The following is a 20,570-nucleotide window of genomic DNA, read 5'->3' on the forward strand; positions in this document are numbered from 1 at the left end:
AATTTCACAATTTCCCCATGACTACTATCGATAAAATTTGAAGTTGAGTTTTTTTTTCCAGAATATTCAGAAAATCATCTCATGCCTCACAGTTTGTGAACAACTGACCTGTCAAATACTTTTTGAGTCATTGCAGCAACAAAATCAAGTGTCTGAGGCTGCCCTTCTCTCTGTATCGCTATGCAGAACTGCTTTAAATTTGGTGCACTTTGTCTGAAGATTTGATCAGGTACACGTACACAAGTTTGAAAAAGATCTTTCAATTTTTTTAATCATGCTAGCAAGATCAAATGTCTGAAACTACCCCTTCTTTGCTTTTTTGCTATCACTGTCAAGTCCAGATCTTCACTCATATGATGTGTGTTTGTAAAAGATACGTCAAATACTTTGAGTTATTGTGTTCACAAGACCAAGTGTCTCCTACAGCTGCCATTTCCGTCCTATGCTGCCACACAGTGCTGCTGCTTCATTTTTGGAGAAAATTGTTTCAAAATGAAATCAGGTGAATATCTTAATCAATAATAATAGTGAAGCAGTGATTATATCCATCAAACACTTCTTATCACATTTACAATGTTACCTGCTTTCACCTTTCCCTTCCTTATTTCCCATACAAGGAAGAAAAACATGAATCAGCTGAGCTAGGTATCCCATATGCAGCTTCAGACACATGAAAACAGCATGGGGGAAAATGTCGTAGACAGCATTCTATCACTACAGTAACAATGAAATATAATACAAGTCATATGATTAACAAGGTGGGTCACACTGCAACCTCACACCCCTGAGCTACATCTGTGGAGTTTGCATGTTTCATTTTTCTTGACCCATGATATTAGAGTATTTGGCATCTCTAAATTACTAGAGCTGTATCAATAATGCAATTTACAATTAATTGCTACATTACCATTTAATACCAGCAGATATAGAGGAGAGCATTTTATTTTACAGACATTTTTCCAACATCTGCTGTTTAAAAAATAGTCCGGTAAGGGATTGTAGTAGATCCGAGATCCGTAAGGATTATTCGATTTGTTATTAAATTGATTTGATTACTGAATATTCATCTGAAACTTTGGCTATATGAATCCATTCACCTTCCTTAGGCACTTATTCAGTGCAGGTTAACAATACGCCTAGAGCCTATCCTAAGAAGCACAGGACAGGAGGCAGGGGATATTAGGACACACACACATACACACACACACACTCTAAATATGCAATTACACACTTTGGGCAATTCAGAGATGGTAGCCTATTTCATCCAGATAGCTGGAGGAGACCGAGAAAACCTGCACAGGGTGAAAATTTCCAAGAATATACCTCCCACCACAGAATTGTAGCTGACTCTGTAGGAACCACATCTGTCTGTCTCAAACCTGTGTGGGTGGCAGCCCTCCACATAATGGAAGAGCACTGTGTGTGGTCACTCTGTCACTTTAAGGCATGTAGTACATTTCACATTGATTACTTAGGTTTGTCTTCAATCATGGTTTCATGATGCAGAATGTTTTCCAGCTCTTATTACTGTATTATGAGCACACTGCTCAGAACGAAGGCAACATTTATTCTATCAAGACAATTTAACTGACTGGTGTGAAAGCCTTCCAGGACTGGTCCTGAACACATTTTTCCTGATAGAGACGTAAACTCCAGATGCTAGTCATTTCAATTAGCCATTGGCTAACCCAACTATTACAGCATTTGGATTCATGATTTATAATCTTTCTAGGTATCCCATGCAACATCTCATAAAATGCTGCATAAATTTAAACATCACAGGAATAAAGTTCTGCACCTTCAAGAATTTCATTAATGACAAGTTACCCCAAACCTGGATTGTCAAACAAATAAAAGGATCCCTAAAAACAGGTAGATGTTATGTATTTCATATAAATACTTCATTATACAATGGATGTTTGACTAACAGCCCTTCCTCCATTATTCCTGCTCGTTCTGGGCTTCTAACATTTGTTCCTGCTTTTCTGAGACAGGATGTTGCAGTTGGATATGCTACTGGAGAGCCAGTACTTAGTCATGCACTGAGAGGCAGAAACTCTGAATGTGCCTGAAGACGAGGCACATAAAACTCACCCACCACTACATTTCATCAGATGTCAGAACCTAGAAATGACTCCCAACTAGGCCGGCACGATGTGTGATGTTAATATCGACATTGCATGTTATGCACATGGCCATTCGCAATTATTCTTGTGTTCCCTCATAATTCCCATGCAATTGTTTTTATTCCATCTATAAGTTGTGCACTTTGAAGTTGCTGTATAACACATGAGATGCACAGAAAGACAGCATGTTTGTGTTGATATTGGGGCGGGAGGGGGGGGGGGCAGTTTAATAATCCAAGTATGCAAAACGATTGAGAAGGAACGTGAAACTGTACATAATAGTATTTTCCAACCCTGTCCCTTTAGGGGCTCTGTAGATTTTGACTACAAAAAATCAGATATTAAAGAAATATTTAAGACCATCTAACTAGAACTGACACAAGGCAGGAATTGTCAAGCTAGTCTGTTACTTATCAGACAGGATTTAATAAGACTAGACATGCAGGAAATGCATACTGGTTTCCCAGATATATCACCCATTACTTATGTACCAGTTTGAAGACAAACTAGCTAACTAACAACCTTACAGCTGCACTTGCCTATTCTGATGTGCTGTCTTGCCTGTGGTAGATGTCACACTGAGTCATATACAGAAAACACTGTGACACACAGCACCACACACAGAGCTGCAGAGTTACACAGTATTACATAGTATAACACAGCTCACAGTGCATCACACAGACAGTCACAGACTTGCATACAGTGTCGTACACAGCACACAGAATGTCAAACATGAGTCACACAAAGTACCACCCAAAATCACACACAGTGTCACACATGGAGTCAAACAAGGAATCACACACGGAGTTATACATGGTGTCATACACAGATTCACACATAGTACCACAAAGAGCTACACGTGGTGTCATACACAGAATCACACATAAAACCACATATGGTGTCACACATATTACAACACCCAGAGTCATACATAGCAGCACACACAGAGTCCCACACGGAGTTACACATAGTACCAAACACACTGTGTCACACACGGACATGAACCCGCAGCAGTACCCCGCCTCTCCCTCCTCCTACCCCGGGTTGTCACAGCACCCAGCTGGACACGCAATCCTTCCCTAAGGAAGCACCGGCCATTTAGCGGCGGCGGCCCGATTCGCCACGACCGACACCACCACGTAAATCCACCCCCGAGAGCATGGAGAGCAGCGGCCTACCTGAACCGAGGGGAATCCTTAAGGCACTCCTCAAAATCCACCGTCACCATCTTTTAAGAGATATGTTAAATGAAGCAGAGGAAGGCGGGACGCCCTGGCGCCGCCGAATGTGAGCGTATGTGGCGGAGATTCTGAGAGGAGCTGCAGGGTTATCGGCCGCTAGTGGCACCGCGACTCAGCCATCCTTAGGGAAAACCGGTATGTGGATATTTCATCAAATAAAACCGCTTGTTCCTTTACGGAGGGCTAGTGCGCTGTATTTACCCCGAGTATCAGCTAGACACCGCGGTCCAAGCGGAGAAACAGCCCTCGCTGACAGAAGCAGCTAGCTAGCCTATAGAGCTGCGGGCGGTCTCGTCCACGCCAGGGCCGGGCTCTGGATCCCCCGCCCCCCAGTGCCAAATAGCCCAGTCACTTTCACACAGAAACACGGCAAAGCGCCGTGTTAACACCGTGACAGCGCTTAGAAGTGTCACTTTTGTCAGATCCTTTATTATTTAAATTGGGAAGTGGTCTTAAGCTTTGTCATTCAGCTTTTTATTTTGCATTCCTTCCAGCTTGAAGTCAGGGCTTCACATGCCCGTTAAAACACCACCACCTACTGGGCGATCGACCACTCTGCTAGCAATCGTAACCGGTACATTTTCAAGAAGAGCCGTTGCTCTACCGAGAGGAACCCCCACCCTGGTCGGCGAAATCTCCACAGGTGGATTCCCCTCCCCAGTCGGCAAAATCTATAGAGTCGGACCTATAAATAGTAACCAGTATCTTCACAGGGGAAGTCATTCCTCTAGTAATCAGTACTTTCACAAGAGGAGTCTGGTGCCAGTAGCTTCACAGAAGTTGTTCCCATAATAACCAGTACCTTTACAGGAAGAGTCCTAAGAAACATGAATGACCTTCATTCATTCATCATTCATTTTCCCATTGAGGTAGACAAGTAGGTGTGTGGCACTGCAGGTTAGGAGTCTATGTGGATGTCTGGAATGTTGATGGATTGAATCCCAAGGCTGGCAGTTTGCTCAGTAATCTACGTCCTTAGCCAGAAAAACTGCCCCGTGACACTGTTCTAATTGCTGATCTTGAGTTCTGACTGGACGCTGTACTCTCTCTGTATATATGTATGTGCCTGATAGTAGAGCAAGGTGTGATATATGAAAATTCAAGAATGCCTATGTGCTTCTACATTAGTGAATAAAGGATCCACTGCATCAAATCCCCCTCCCAACCAGGAGGAAGCCATTTTATGACACTTTTATTAATGGAGACAAAAAACACACATCCTATAGTTTAGGAACATGCCAAATTAACAAGCGAAAATAGCGATAAATATCTCAATCATTTTAGAAAACAGGACCACAAGGTAATCATTAAACTTTCTAGAGAGAAGAAAATACATCCTGGGGTCAAACAAAGCAAGGCAAACTTATGTCTACTGAATGCCAAGGGGGGGGGGGGGTTAAATATTCCTTTGTTAATTTTTTGATAATTATGTCTATTGCACTTGGTCAGGGATATTAAATTTATTTTGATTTTTCTGAACTTATGGACTCATCATTGTCCTGAGGTTGCTGTTAAAGGTACGACTTTGCTAACATGCAATGGCTGCACCACTCCAGACGTTCTGGTAACGTCAGGTATAAGGATACATGTATACAGGTATAAGGATACATGTAACTACACAATGATTGCAAGCATTTTTATGTTCCATCTAGGTAACATTACTTAGGGTTTTAACCTAAAGATATCCTCTTTAAAACTAACAATTCAAAATTCCTTCCATCTGCACACAACCATTGCAGCATTCTAAACTTCACATCCTATGAGGTCCCGCTCCTGGTTTTTGTGTACATAAAAGTGATTAGTCACTGACTTTGAAAGATGAGAACTTAAAATTCCTGCATGTTTTATCTTCTCCTAAGTGTACAGTTGGCCCTCCATATTCACAGGATCTGCATCCATGGATTCAACCAGCTGCAAACCAAAAATATTTAGGAAAAAAAAAATTCCAGGAAGTTTCAAAGCAAAACTTGAATTTGCTATGCGCAGAGCACTACGCTAAATCTACGCAAATGAGGCGATGTGTAGTTTTTGGTGTTGTTAGTGAGTGATGACGTGTGTGTGTGTGTGTGTGTGTGTGTGAATGAGAGAGAGAGCAAATTAATTTATACTTCCTCTTTATATTTTCTATATGTATTATGGTGGTATAACAACTGTTTACATTGTGTTAATACATTACAAGTAATCTAGGGATGATTCAAAGTATATGGGAAGATGTGTGTAGGTTATTTGCAAATACTACACTATTTTATATTAGAGACTTGAACTTCCGGAGATTTTGTTATCTGGAGGAGATAATCCCCGTGGATACCTAGGGCCGACTGCACCTTTATAATTTCTGTTGATCTGTGAAAAAAAAACTGAACTTTGGCTACAAAATAAGAAAGGACATGAAGACTCCAAAAGGAGACCATTTATAAAACAAATGTATCCTGAACAAGGTGAATGGCAAACTTATGCAAACTCCCCTTAAGCAAATACAATATTTCATTGAAAATAATTATTAAAGTAAACAATTTACAGAAAAACAATACTAGTAGCATTTCAACATTTCACAAAATTCAGTCTCATCAGTAGTTCAAGCAATTTCGGGGTGCAAGTCCCTAATGCCTTCTCATAAATTTGGAAAGCTAACATAGCATTGATTCAGTGTAAAACACTGGAAATTATGGCCACCCTTTGGGGGGATGATGGAAGTTACAGGGTTTCTACGGGACATTTTTAAATGGAACATAGCTTTTTTTGTAGCAATGGCCAATTTGTTTTTAAAGTACATTTACGAAAACGTAAATATTCAAAAGTAGATCAAGCCTACATAATTTATGAAAAACTGCAGAATAGCGGTTCTTTGTACTTCAGTGCATCAAGCTAGTTTTAAAAAAAGAGCATTAAATGGAGAAATAAAATGATGATTTATTATTTTTCCAAGAGGTTTTGGCCTGCAAATTTTAAGAAGTGGCCTGTTTACAATGAAAATAAAGAATAAAAATGAATCTCATTAAAGAAAGAGTAATGAAGAAAGCTTATCTAAACACACAAAGAATATCTCAGTTGGAAAAAAGTCACAAATGGTGGTTCTGATGGTTTTAGAGTAGGCATCAAGAAAAGAAAAGAAAAAAAATGAAAAATAATGAACACCCAACCCCCCAGTTTGTTGGTTTGCTTGGCCTTGCCGAGCAGCTCTAGGACGAGGTCTTCAAAAGGCAAGGAGAAACAATTGCTGATGAAGTCCACTATAGGTCATCAGGTTTCACATTTCCTGACAATACGGGGATCACTCTTGGCAACGGAAGAAATACCAGTCAGGTCGATATGCTTTCACTTGACGGTTATTCATGAAAACAAAACGCAGATGGCAGGGTTGTGAGGCGGTGTGTTCTTTGACCAGCTCTGAAGCAACTACTGGTGTCTTAATATTTCACAAAGCTGAGTTCAGGACACAGCAGAGCAAGCCATCTTCTAGGACTCTAAACTGTCAGCTGTAACACATTGGGGGAAGAGTGAGTCAAACAACTTAAACTATGTTTATACAAGAACACATTTCTCTCAACTATACATATCAGTCCCGTCTTCTGTTAATATAACAAAATCTAATACCTGATCCTTTAGCTCCAATACTCAGGTGCACTGGAATACCTACTTAATTACCAGTATAAAGTACAGACAGGTGTACAGTCATTTACATCTGGTTTATGCGATTCAGGGCTTGTACTTTGAGAAAGCATGCCACACAGAACAGTCAACTGGTCTTATCTGAAACTTGAAGACACTATATGGAAAAGCCAGGTATAGTTCCTCAGCACATATTGGGGTTCAACTTACTATCTTGTGGGGGGTCTACATTGATGTCTTCAGGCTCTGTGTCATCTTTCATTTCCTCATCTTCATCCTCCTCCTCCTCTTCCAACTCGCTGGCGATAAGTTGCCTGGCCAGTTTAATGTTCAGGCCTTCATTGTAGTGCATTTTTCTCATCATCCGAAATTGTTTCTTTTTTTCTGAAGAACAAACACTGATTTAGTTGGTAAGCTCTGAAGCGGATTCAAAGGAAGAAAGCCCACACACCACACCAGTCTGACATATTCACTGCAGTGTTTCCCCAACCAAATTATATTAGGGGGCCGCCCTGCTCCCCCAACGGCACCTCCCGCCCCCCCTTGAAGATCAAGCTAATTTTATTTCATTTTATTTTCTATATTGTGCCAGATCACAACAGAAGTCATTTAAGGTTACCTTTCCTATAGAACAGGTCTATACATTGTCTTTATTAAACAAACTAAATAGTCTTATGTTATCTTATTTAAACAACAACTTATGTTTGTCTCTATATGGTCACGCGTTTACAATTCTCCTCTGCTCTCTGTATCGTGCATGGCGGAGTTCCGCCCCGATGCGCGCGCACAGACACGTGCGCACACACAGATGAGCACACTCCCATCAGCGGACAGAGAGCACGCGTCAGAAAATATGTCGCGTCAACCACCTGAAAAGCAGACAAAAATGAACAGGGTAATAAATACGTCTCACAGTGGGATTTCCTGCTTTAAACTATCACTATTTTAAGCTATAAGCTATCACCTTTAAAGCCTAACAGTTAATGTATTTGCAGGTCAAGACAAACATCTGCAATAGGCTGCAAGGAGACCATCTTACAGTCTGCATGTGAATCTCAATAAGTGGGCCAGATGTGTCTGACTTCCCATATCAAGAGGCTCTAGAAATGTTCTTCCAGAAGCCCGGAAAGATACACTGCAGTGACAAAAGCTGCAAACCTAGGGGAAACACTGCACTGGAACAGCAACTTTTCCATCTTGTGGTGGATTTTCATTCACATGGATTGAACAAATTTAATACTAACTGACATTAGCCTCATTATGTCTCCAAGAAGACCCTGGTATACAATGGCAACAAATTGCAAAAATACAGCCCAGCCTGCAATGCTAATGGCTAACAAGTAGCAGAAAGATAATGACAGAAGGGCCATTCCATTTTAATTAACAAATGACCTTTGAAAAAACTATTCTGGAAATGTAATTAAAGTTGAATGATCCAGAAACAATTCTGATTACTATTTGCCTGACAGTTCTGTCGACTGTCTTTACTGATTCCTAATAACTGAAAGCAGACAGAATCCAGCATGAACTATTAGTAGTAGTTATTTAAATCTCTAATGTTCAGACATGTTTAACTGAATTTATCAACACCAATCAAGCATTTGTTTTTACTAAAACTGGGTTGGGTACTACTGATTAATTTGTGTATATCCATGCAAAACAAAGTCAGTGTTTTGTGACAAGACCTGGGGGTCCAGACAAATATTCTGCAGAAAGGGATTTAACTGCACAGCACATATACCATGTTCAGTCAACTAAAATCTAGGCTACTTTTCCCTATTAGTTACAGAGCATATCACCTCTGCACGGAAAAATACAGGACAACACAGGCACAATTCTGCCTTCAATGTGGGAACTCAGAAAGAAACGAAGCCCCTTGTATTACCATTCCACTCAGGGTGGAAAAGGAAAACATCAGGGACGGTTTTTTACAGCAGGTTCGGAAACAGACATGGTTTGGGAAACCAGAGGTGCCCTACTCTCTTCTGGGAGAACCTAGGCTCTACATCATTTTAATCAGCACCTAATTTATAAATGAAACACCAGATGAGAATGTCAAAATAAGTATTAACAGCACAATAAAGGGAAGACACTAGCAATCTCTACAGAATGGTTAATGCAAAAGTTGCAATAACTTAGATACTAAAGAGTTCAATGCGTAAAACCTCAACCTACAATAAAACTATGGGCTGAGAAACATGGCAACTTCTCCCTGTTAAGCCAAGGTTCACACCACGCACATGCTCTGTACCTGGTGCCACTAGCCTGCTCCCTGTTACCTGTGGTGTGAGATCACAGGCTCAGGGCACAAGGTTAGAGTCTGCTCTATCAGTGTGACCATAAGGGGTCGTGATGTCATATGCTACCTTGCTCCTCCGGGGTAAGCTCTTCCTCCTCCTCCTCACTGCTCTCCTCCTCCTTCTCTCTCAGGAAGCGTGGTTCCGATCCTTCTGCCGCTGCCAGCCTGGGAGAAATGGAAAGCAGACGCACAAAGCTCTGAGAGTGACGTGCGACCCGCCAGATAGGATCCCGATTCGGAATAAAAGCAGGTCAGATATTTCTGCGCGACCCTTCGCCCGTTTGCTCCCTGCTGCTGGGTAAAGTGTACACCACGGAGGCGCTTCTGCAAGAGAGTGGTTCTGTGTGCCATTCGGTGTGACATTTGCGGCTGTCAGGGCTCCCAAAAAGAGAAGGGAAAGAAGGAAAAAAAATACAAAATTCTGAAATCCCTGAAGGATCGAAAATCTTGGACCAGACCAGCTCTTGGACAAGCCAACCAGCTGACACCCCCACCCTGCAGGCCAGGTCTTTTAAATGTCCAAGCCAAGTGGAACGCCATAGAAGACACTTGACCCAGCAGAAGCACCCACTTATCCGAAAAGCAGAGCAGGAAGTGGGAGGAAAGGAGAATGAGGCCCTAAATTGTTGGGCACAGGTTGGGTAAGCTAACAGGAAGCTTTTGCTGAGGTACAGACACGACACGGATGCTGACAATGTCTTACAGTTGCCTATAGTCAACTCAGCCTGTTTAACTGGCCGAGAAGAAAACAAACTGTGCATCAGGAAGACTGCTACGACAGAGCTAGATTGCTGCGCTATGTTTGGCAAAAAACAAGAAGAAAAGGGACAGTCCAAAATCTCAAACATCTAGGATGGCCATTTTTGAAGCTACGAGTTAAGACAACTACCTAAACTAATAGTGAAAAGTAGGGCTGGGCGATATCATATCGATATTATATCGCGCAATAATCACTAGGGCTTCAGATGACAGGTGCAACATTTGGCCATGCGCCAGCTTTTCGGTGCTATATGGACATATTTACGGCCACAATTTAAGCAGTTTAGTAGTATGGCTAAAATATTAATGAGGCTTTGTATGACGTTCAAAAGTCATTATTAGTATAAATACAGCATATTCTCATGTTTAATAAATGTGTCAGACTTTGAACTGCAAAAAGTACCACCACACCGCCGACGTCTTTTTACCTTGTTTATCCACAAGATCTCCTCTTTTAAAAGATGTGGTGGCTGCTCTTCTTCACCGCGACTTCAGTGCATATTGCACTGAGGTATACCAAACCGTAGTAAACCAAACCGTAGTATACCAAACCAGTTTTATATGGGGTGCTCTGCTAATCGAATTTAAGAAAAAGTTTATACAGATTACTAACTTTTGGGTATCACAAAACACATCTCATTAATATTTAAGCCATACTACTAATCCGCTTACCAAATTATGGGCATAAATTAATGTCCGTATAGCACCGAAAAGCTGGCGTCCAGCCAAATGCTTCGTCTGTCATCTGACCAGGGTGGTGATTATTGCGCATGCACGATATATTATCAATATGATATCACCCAGCCCTAGTGAAAAGCAATAAAAAAAATACTGCATTATAGTAAGCTGGCTACACCAAGCTAGAACACAAAAAGTGGGTCAACATCTGTGACCATACTTTTATAAATTAATGAATAAACACATACACACATCAGAGATATCTGAGCATATCGGTGCATCGCAAGCTCCTGCAGCCAATTCATAAGCGTACACACAAACAAACACTATTGGTTACCATTTATACGAGCAGCTCAGGGCAACCAGTCAACACGATGTCTACAAATCCGCAGTGCCCCATGTCAAATATCACGATTTGTACGGACGCTCACAGGACACAGACAAGGAGAACTTTAATGTACACTTTTAGATCTCCAAAGCACTTTTCATACAAATGAACAGAATTGTACGTTTCTAAAATATTACCATTTTCTGCACTACCCTTTCACTTTGGCCTAAAAAACAGATGATACCTCTTCTGTTATTGATCAATATATACTGCTATTGTTGATTTTGACAGTGGTGTGTGGATCAGCTGGTTAGGACTGATTGCAAGGTCGCTGGTTCAAATTCCTTGGCTGGCAGAGTAATGTCATAGTTGGACCTTTGAGCACGGTCCTTAACCCCAAATGCTCCAGTGACTGGCTGACCCTGCTTTCTCAATTCTATGTTGTTTTGATGAAAACATCTACTAAATACATTTTTAAAAAATGTAAATGGACATCCCATGATTGCATTTGATCTGTACAACATCCACATATATATTTATCTATGAGAGCATCACATGCTACTGTCATTCTCCTCCTGCTAATCTGAGATCACAAAGACAGCCCATCTTTAAAGCACTTACTTCTTAACTAGGTCATCTGCTTGGAGGGCTGCGTTTGTTTCAGAGTCGCTCAGTGCTCCTTCGTCATCCTCTTCCCCCACCATCCTGGAAGAGAGGGATCATGGGGAAGGTTCCCATAAATAATTAACAATGTCCCCTTTGCAAGCCCTGCACTGCCAGCAGGGACAACCTTCACAATGGGATTTGCCCTTGGATTTAGTTACGTGTTTGTGGATACTTTCTTGCTGGGGGCAGACAGAAAGGGATATGCTATATCCAGGGGACTATTTACAAGATCCTAACGTCAGGCAGCTTTCAGGCTCCAGGAGGGTGCACAAGGGTTATGATGGCCCCTGCACCTTAGTTGAACTAAATAGGCAAGGTTATGAGTCAGATGATCTGCATTACTACATATGTTGCGTTCTCTAGAAATTACTAAAGAAAATAACTATTAAAAAATCTCCCCAATGAATCATTTCTTAGCAGAAATGAACCATCAAAACAAATACAACAGGAAACGTTCACCTAGCAGCAAAATGTGATGGCTGGGTTTGCTGCCCACTCACCTGTTATACGGTGTGCTGGGCTCATCAATCTTCATTAACCCATAGTCCTTATCCGCAGGGTGATAGGTTGCCAGAATATTCATTTCGTCCCATTTCTGTGACTTCTTTCTGAAATAATGGGTCAGCAAAAAAAGTCAGGAATAATTAGGGTGGTTATTTCAATATTTACTTCTATCACTGAAGCTCATTTGTATAACCCTCAGTTCTACTCAGAGACTTTGAAGAACTCTCTCTCTATTGAAGCTTAAAACACAGAGAAAGCAGACCTCATAAAACAATACTGGGTAGCACATAAAGATGCATAAAGGAAATATTTTGACTAACTTATTGTAAAAATGAAGGCAGTTTCACTGAGATAACTCAAACGGCTTGGTCATTTTGTCGAAACTAAACTAAAACATCAATCGGTACGTGTCAAGTTGGGGTGACATAAATAGGACAGCGTGCTTCAGGAGATTTGTGGCCAGACGTCCCCATAGTCCTGTTATATGCAGTGCCAGGGTCTCAGTGCATGACCCCTGGTGATCCACCTAGCACAGACACGTCCTCACACTGATGTGCCACGAGTCGAACACCTGCTACTCCCGTTCTCACCCTCGCACCATCAATACCATCAAGGACCCCACCTCCCAAGGGCTCCACACACAGCCCCACCCACTCCAGGAGATTGCCCACTCGGGTCTTGAATCATCCCAGCCGCTGCCCCCTGCACTTGTCAAGAGTGCATAAATCTAATCGCTGGCACCGTAATCCATCTCGTTCCCTGCCATCCTCAGCCACCTTCACATTGATCACAGACAGATAAGGTGTCAGCTAGCAGGACATGGTGATTCGACGGATCACAGCTTGCCACAGACTGCTATACATGACCCTTCCAGGTGATCAAGGGAAACCAAACTTTTGCCCTTGGCTTTGTTGTAAGAGACACAACTGAGACAGGTCTTCGTGCAGAATTCACAGCAGTCGGGTCACAAAGGAAATCTGTCTGTCAAACTGTATTGTCTGAATAGAGCTGCTAAATAAATGTAGCTGTATCATCCATGACCATATTTACACTGTTGATGCTCCAATAATATTATTTATCCTTAATATATATGTATTAAACATTATAAGATGAATTACTGAATTTCAGGGTTGAACCACAGAGATCATTTTGACTCAGGAGCTTTAACACTGAAAACGTAAACCAAAGCTGAAAGTCAACAAAAGCAATGCATACCAGTTAATGCAACCGTAGGCCTCAACAATGTGATGGTACTGTTTCAATGGAGAGGAGGTAGGCATCATTTATGAAGCAAACGCCTGACTGCCACTTCTGAATGCCCCAGCCAGACTGAAGGCTTAGCTGTACAGCAATAGTCTCAAAGTTTCTTTGGCGTGCTGCCAGGACACAGATAATCCCAGCAATCAAAGTGCTGGAGCATCCTAATAAGAAATCATATTCTTGCAGTCATGAATTCTGGAAAATACAGATTCAGGAAATCATTTGCACAATAAACAAGGTGTCTGGAGAATGCTCTAGAAACAGGTCAAAAAAAAACAAGCAGGACAAGAAATTCTCTGCAAAGAGGAAGGCTGTAAAAAAATATAAACAATATTCAGAAAAGTCAGCATCTTGACCCAGATGCATGCAAAGAGGGTCTTGGGAGGTCATGAATTTGAACTTGAAACTAGAGAGGCTGCCATTGAAGTGATCCCAGTGTGTCCAGCTAGAGTGACAGACAGTAGGGGCTCAGCACCCTTTAGTGCTCATCATAAGCACTGAGGACACAACAAGCCAAAAATCACCTCGCGGGTCCAGAGTATAGTTCTATTGCACCTGCCATTGCTATATGCCAAGAGTAAACAGTAAATCTCACTCCTGTGGTCATGTCAGGAGGTGCTCAGAAGAAAAAAACAACAACATTACGGTAAATTCCATATACCAAGCAACTCCCCCCCCCTCAAGAAAAAACAGCCAAACCGATCAATCAGCCCATGAGGCTGACATTACTTTACCATAGTGTATAAAGTTCCTTGCTTTTCCTTCCTGGTCATGCTGCAGTAATGTGTTTTATGATTTATCAAGCGGCCTAACACAACCAAAGGGATGCAGGTCCAAATCCTATACAAAAACTCCCAAAGTAAAGGTTAAACAATGTATTTTGAGATACTGTAATGTGTGAGGCACCCAGTTACACTCTGTTCCCAACTCCCCAAACAACCTGGAGTGAGTCAAAAATTAATGCCCAGTGGTACTTTGATAGCCATTTCATTCCCATGTCTGTTTAGAGAATCCTCAGAGACCCCCCCTTCCCCCCACCCACACACACACACACACACACACACACATACACACTCTCTGTCTATTTTAATATCAGATGGAACAGTTGGAGGAACAGTGTCACCACAGATCTCTATTAAGGCAGGCATTTCACTAACACATTTTTGTTCTAATAGTTGTGGTAGAAGCCAGAAGAGGGGCTTGCAGTCCACACTACAACCCAGTTTAGCAGTGCCTCTGGGAGCAGTGCACCTCCACTGCCCGAGGTGGTGAGTGCCTCAGCAGGCTAAGTCTCTGTGACTATAATCGGAAGATCTCTGGTTTGACCCATGGCCCCAGCAGAACAGTCACATTTCAATGGGCCCTTCAGCAAGGCCCTTAACCTCCAACAAGAAGGGCACTCTGCAAGATGGGGTAGGCAAAGAGAACAATTCCGATGTACTGGTACTTATGCAAATGGAAAATAAATGATTTATTATTTATTACTTCTCCATATTGCCCATTCATTAAAGATAGGGCGTCATTAGCTGAATAGTATTGTCTCTAAAAAATGCGAAAAGCTGTCGGAACAAAATCAACCGCAAGAGTTTGTACAAAGAGCTTGGACGTTGTAGACGAATTTTGTCAGCTGTGAGTGACACCAGTGCATGCTGGGATCTTGAACTTCATCGCAGACAGGATCCAAAGATCGCCACAGCAGAAATGCGCAGCGACAGGTCGACAGTGCTTGAAACCGCCTTTATTGCACACACCCAAGGTAAAATATCGCGACAGAATGTACCCAGCAGCGGATTATAAGAATTAAGCACAAAAGGACAACAAATTAAACAAGCATATTTCATAACTGGAGCTATGGTTTATGGGTCTGGTTGCTGAAAAAACAAATCACAGTACCAATGGTGCTAAAGTTCCTTGCGTTGCTTGGCAGCCCTCGACCTTGTTATATTTACGCCTATACAGTATATATGGCGAGAAATGAAAACGACAAGCCCGTGTTTCAATAGCTTGCAAACGTGAGTAGTAAATGACTCCCCACCCTCCCACACCATGGGCCACCGTGCAGGTTTTAATGACCATATACAGGAAGCTTATCACTACTGCCGGCTACGTAGCTGGGGAGCTAACTGGCCAAGTTACCGATACAACAAATAATCGTACTCTGGCTAAAAGTGTATCATTTTGTTGTTATTTTCTTAAATAGCCGATCGACTACTTAAACCTGTGTAAGGATACTCACTGCTGATCATCTTCGAGTGGACCGAGTGCCGCCCGCTCCGGGCTATCCAGTGGCGGCACTTCGGGTCCTGTTTTGACGTTCGTAGCGCTGTTTTTGTTTTTCAAAATGCCTTTAATTGGTCGCGGAGCTGCCATTCCGTCTCCGAAGGCGTCCTGTCCTAAGTTTACAAGCCGCGTCGCCGGTTTACGCTGTCTGACACATCCCGGTTACCCAGCCGTATGAACGGCGCCCGTTTGAGGCTACACCCCGCGTACCTAACATCGCGAGAGTACGAACGAAAGTTGTAGTGTCGCTATGACGACGCGCCATGCTGTAGATAACAAGAATTTGCAGCCATGTTGGTTGTGGCTTAAATGGAAAGTGCTTGGTGAAAAGTGTGAGAAAAGCACTGCGTTTGTTCTGGACTGTTAGACTTGATTAACTTAGACCGTTGGACTTGAATTGGCAAAAACGTCACCGCAGACTTTTATGGACGTCATTACGTTTTCTCAAAATTGACCAAATAACAGGCAGGGCATTTTAAATAAGCCTGGGCGCATTTTCGGGCCGATGGTTTATCTGCAATCTCGAATTTGCAGTATTTTTTCAAAAGAATACCAAGGTGGGTGGTGTAGCAGATACTGAACTAGCGGCTCAGCAGCTACAGCGGAATTTTGATTTAATTAGTGACTGGGCCGATACCTGGCAGATGAAATTTAACATAGACAAATGTAACTTGTAAGGTACTCCATGTTGGGAGCAGAAATATAAAGTACAGGTATTTTATGGGACCTACTGAAATAAAGGTAGCTGATTATGAGAAAGACCTTGGTGTGTATGTTGATGCTTCCATGTCTCATTCCCGCCAGTGCGGGGAAGCAATAAAAAAGGCCAATAGGATGTTGGGGTATATCTCCAGGTGTGTGGAGTTTAAGTCAAGAGAGGTAATGCTAAGTTTATACAATTCCTTGGTGAGACCTCACCTAGAATATTGTGTGCAGGTTTGGTCACCATATCTTAAAAAGGACATTGCGGCCATAGAAAAGGTGCAGCGTAGGACCACAAGAATGATTCCTGGTCATAGAGGAATGTCATACGAGGAAAGGTTAGTTGAGCTAAATCTGTTCAGCCTCAAGCAAAGGAGACTGAGGGGGGACATGATCCAGGTCTATAAGATTCTAACAGGTTTGGATGCTGTTCAACCAAATAGTTACTTCAGCATTAGTTCAAATACAAGAACTTGTGGCCATAGGTGGAAATTAGCGGGAGAACATTTCAAACTGGATTTAAGGAAGCACTTAAATCTACACAGCGTGTAGTCAGAGTATGGAATAGTCTTCCTGATAACATAGTGCAAGCTGAATTCTTGGGTTCAGAGCTAGATAAGATTTTAACAACTCTGAGCTATTTGTTAAGTTCTCCCCAAGCGAGCTCGATGGGCCGAATGGCCTCCTCTCGTTTGTATAGTTCTTATGTAGAGGGGAGCCACTGAAAAGAAGCGGTTTGTTCGCAAATGTAATGTCACTATGACCCAGCGTTGTGACCCCCAAGCTTGGACAGTAAAATGTTGTAGGCAAAGATAATAATTTCAATGTAGCTGTGCTCATACTTGTGTAAACAGCAAATAAATGGTTCTTTCTTTCTTTTCTTTTCTTTCTTTTTTCTTCAAAGGTTCCTGCGTTGTGTGATTGCATTGAATGTCTTATGAATTAAAATATTTCTTTGAAATTTCTTTGACTTTCTGTCATTTCAATTCAAATCTTAATTCAGCATCCTGTGGGGTGTGGCCAATTCTAGCCAAATTCCAATTCATAAATGAAATAGGGACAATTCATGAATTCTGAACAACCCTGGTACATAATGAGCTAACTGATCAATCTTGCTACTGTATGTATTCAATCACATTCTTTAAGGTGGGATGGTGAATCACGCCTTACTATCAGCAAAGACAATAGCATCTATCTAGAGAATTGAGCCACTCAAGTGGCAACAACATTTGACACTGTGGCATCCAAGAAGCCAAGTTGCTGATTTAAATGCGTCTTTTGTCTATCCAAAATTTAACTTCAACAACATGAACCCCTCGGGCTATCTCAGTAATGAACAATTCATGAAGAATTACAGGATGGCCTGGGGTGAACTAATGAGCCTCCTTGGTCTGTTACAGGGTAAATTGAAAAGAGAAACACCAGAATTTTATGTTATCTCTGCTTTAAGTCCCTTTCTTAATTATCAAATAACAAAGGCTTTTGGGAAACACTTGCAAATATCATTCATTCTTTACCTACATTGTTCATTATTTTGTCCATTATTCGCTAAGATTGTTCATTATCGGGAAACACACTTCTGATCAACAATGCATTAGCAGAATCAGAAGACAGGAAAGATTCTAGAAATCGGTGGTACTCAAAAATAGGCACACAGAAGACATCACCATTATTATAAATAATTAGGGGATATACAGCAGGTTTGGATAATGATGAATAAATCCATGTAACAATCTCATCCCATATTGTTTTGAGGCTGAGCCCCATTAAGGGTCCCATCAGAGACTGGTTCCTCATGTGTAGTAGACAGGGGTGACGGAGGGTCGAGGAAACCCTGGCACCTTCGGGGGGCCTGGAACTTTGTAGGGGCTCCAAACCTTACTGTCAAGAGCCCTGCCCAGAATGTCTACTTACACCCTTGGTAATGTATCAAGTGCATTTGAAATGTTTTTCTCAGTGGGTCTCTACAAGCAGCCGGTGTTCTTAAATCGTAATAATGATCCCATAGTGATAACTCATCACACACCTCTGTAAAACTATCAATGATGCACTAAGAGTGATATACTGTAGTTAAACTATCAGAATTCAGTTCCATCAACTACTGAAACAATAAAGCATAGTGATATTTTATATTTTGTACAGTTTTACTTTGTGTTGTGAAATTTACAAAGTACTCAGGGATATCATAAGTAAATGAATAGAATGCATCAAAATTCAGATGTACAGAAATTCTTTAAACCACACATCTTAAGAAGAAAGTACAAAGTGGTAGACAAACTTCCTTTGTGGATTAGTGGAAGAATCAGTTAGTGTATATATTTGGCTGTAGAAGTTTCTATCAGTTGAGGAGGAGTAGTGTTGCCAGAAGTTGCCAACGGTTAAAAGTAGGGGTGCAAGGAACACACAAACAATTTCAGCTAATTTCTGGTTTTACACAGAGCCAGACAGGGAAAACATGAATTATAACAAGCCAGTAAGGCTCCATATGATATTGTGGTAGATAATTTCAAATGTTCTTTACAGTAAAACACTTTCAGGTGTTACCTTACAGGTGAGCTGGGAACTGGAATACAACAAAATTGTGGATCCATTCAGTGTGCCCTGAGGACTGGTTTGAGAAACACTGGTCTAAAGTATACTTGAAGTATACCTGAAGTGTAGCCTAAAGTATTTAAAGTGTTTTGGGGGACTTTTCAAAATACTGTTCAAGTACTGTACTCTGTTCAAGTACTCTGTTCACGTTTCATTACAAAAAAAGAACTTGTTACTCCAAGCATTGCTGTTTGACATCAGAAAAAGAAACTTATTTATGCAAGTCTAATTCTTCTGAGCTTTCCAATGAGCTATAGTTGAGCCATGTAGCTGTAATAGTAAAAAAAAAAAAAGGTAAATGTAATTCACAGGGCAAAATTCAGCAAAACAAAACAACGGTGATGCAAAAATTTCTGGAAATTACTTGGAATAACATGGAATCTATGTAGATTTATCTATTAATGCAAATAATTGTTTAATATTAAAAAAAGAGTAGTTGATGTGTTCTGAAGTCTGTGACCACCTGTCACCATTCAGCCCATCAAGCTCATTTGGGGAGAACTTAATAGCTCAGAGTTGTTAAAATCTTATCTAGCTCTGATTTAAAGGAACCCAGGTTTTTAGCTTGCGCTGCACTAGTAGGAAGACTATTCCATACTCTAACTACACACTGTGTAAAGAAGTGCTTCCTCAAATTCGTTTTAAAATGTTCTCCTTCTAATTTCCACTTATGGCCACAAGTTCTAGTATTTAAACTAATATTGAAATAGCTATTTGGCTGAACAGCATCCAGGCCTATTAGAATCTTATATACCTGGATCATGTCCGCCCTTAGTCTCCTTTGCTCGAGGCTAAACAGATTCAGCTCAGCTAACCTCTCCTCATAAGACATTCCTCTAAGACAAGGAATCATTCTTACAGTCCTATGTTGAAACCTTTCAAAGGCAGCAATGTCTTTTTATGGCAAGGCGACCAAACCTGCACAAAATATTCTAGGTGGGGTCTTACCAAGGAATTGTATAATCGTAGCATCACTTCCCTTGACTTAAACTCCATACACCTAGAGATGTAACCCAACATCCTATTGGCCTTTTTTATTGCTTCCCCACACTGGCGAGAGTGAGACATGGAAGCATTAACATACACACCAAGATCTTTCTCGTAATCAGCTACCTTTATTTCAGTGGAACCCATAAAATATCTGTACTTTATATTTCTGCTCTCTGCATGGATTACCTTGCATTTATCTATGTTAAATTTCATCTGTCAGATATCAGCCCAGTCACTAATTAAATCCAGATCCCGTTGCAGCCTCTCTGCTGCTAGATCAGTATCTGCTACATCACCCACCTTGGTGTCGTCTGCAAATTTAACCAGTTTACTGTATGTATTGATGTCAATATCATTAATGTAAATTAGGAAAAATAGTGGTCCTAAAATTGAACCCTGCGGTACCCCACTATGAACGCAGGCCCACTGTGACATTGTGCCTCTAATAACTACTCGCTGCTTCCCTTCAGTTAACCAGTTTTCGATCCAAGCTGCTACAGTTCCCAAAATCCCTGCAGCTTTGAGCTTTAGCAAGA

At 41.4% G+C, this 20,570-nt stretch overlaps 2 protein-coding genes and 1 long non-coding RNA gene across 4 annotated transcripts in view; 1 reads left to right on the top strand and 2 right to left on the bottom strand.

The window, feature by feature from the left end:
- The window catches only part of LOC111848179 (arf-GAP with coiled-coil, ANK repeat and PH domain-containing protein 2), a 43,031-nt gene extending 39,588 nt beyond the window's left edge, over positions 1 to 3,443 (bottom strand). For both annotated transcript variants that reach the window (XR_011982704.1, XM_023819984.2), the window contains exon 1: positions 3,305 to 3,443. Coding sequence is in view for 1 of the 2 variants with exons in the window: in XM_023819984.2 (XP_023675752.1) it covers positions 3,305 to 3,354 (50 nt within the window). In the remaining variant the exon portion in view is untranslated. The remainder of the gene's footprint in view (positions 1 to 3,304) is intronic.
- On the top strand, positions 3,364 to 4,846 carry LOC140578494 (uncharacterized). Its single transcript, XR_011982705.1, has 2 exons — positions 3,364 to 3,502; positions 3,862 to 4,846. It is a non-coding gene; the product is annotated as an uncharacterized lncRNA (long non-coding RNA).
- ppp1r2 (protein phosphatase 1, regulatory (inhibitor) subunit 2) lies at positions 4,516 to 15,973 on the bottom strand. Its single transcript, XM_023819988.2, has 6 exons — positions 15,707 to 15,973; positions 12,207 to 12,314; positions 11,662 to 11,745; positions 9,343 to 9,440; positions 7,187 to 7,360; positions 4,516 to 6,843 (listed from the first exon to the last, which is right to left on the bottom strand). Exons 1-6 carry the CDS (start codon positions 15,838 to 15,840, stop codon positions 6,824 to 6,826), a joined length of 618 nt encoding a protein of 205 aa, XP_023675756.1. The 5' UTR covers positions 15,841 to 15,973; the 3' UTR covers positions 4,516 to 6,823.
- Between the last annotated feature and the right edge of the window lie 4,597 nt (positions 15,974 to 20,570).

This window comes from Paramormyrops kingsleyae, chromosome 15 (genome assembly GCF_048594095.1).
Source record: "Paramormyrops kingsleyae isolate MSU_618 chromosome 15, PKINGS_0.4, whole genome shotgun sequence".
Lineage (NCBI taxonomy): Eukaryota > Metazoa > Chordata > Actinopteri > Osteoglossiformes > Mormyridae > Paramormyrops > Paramormyrops kingsleyae.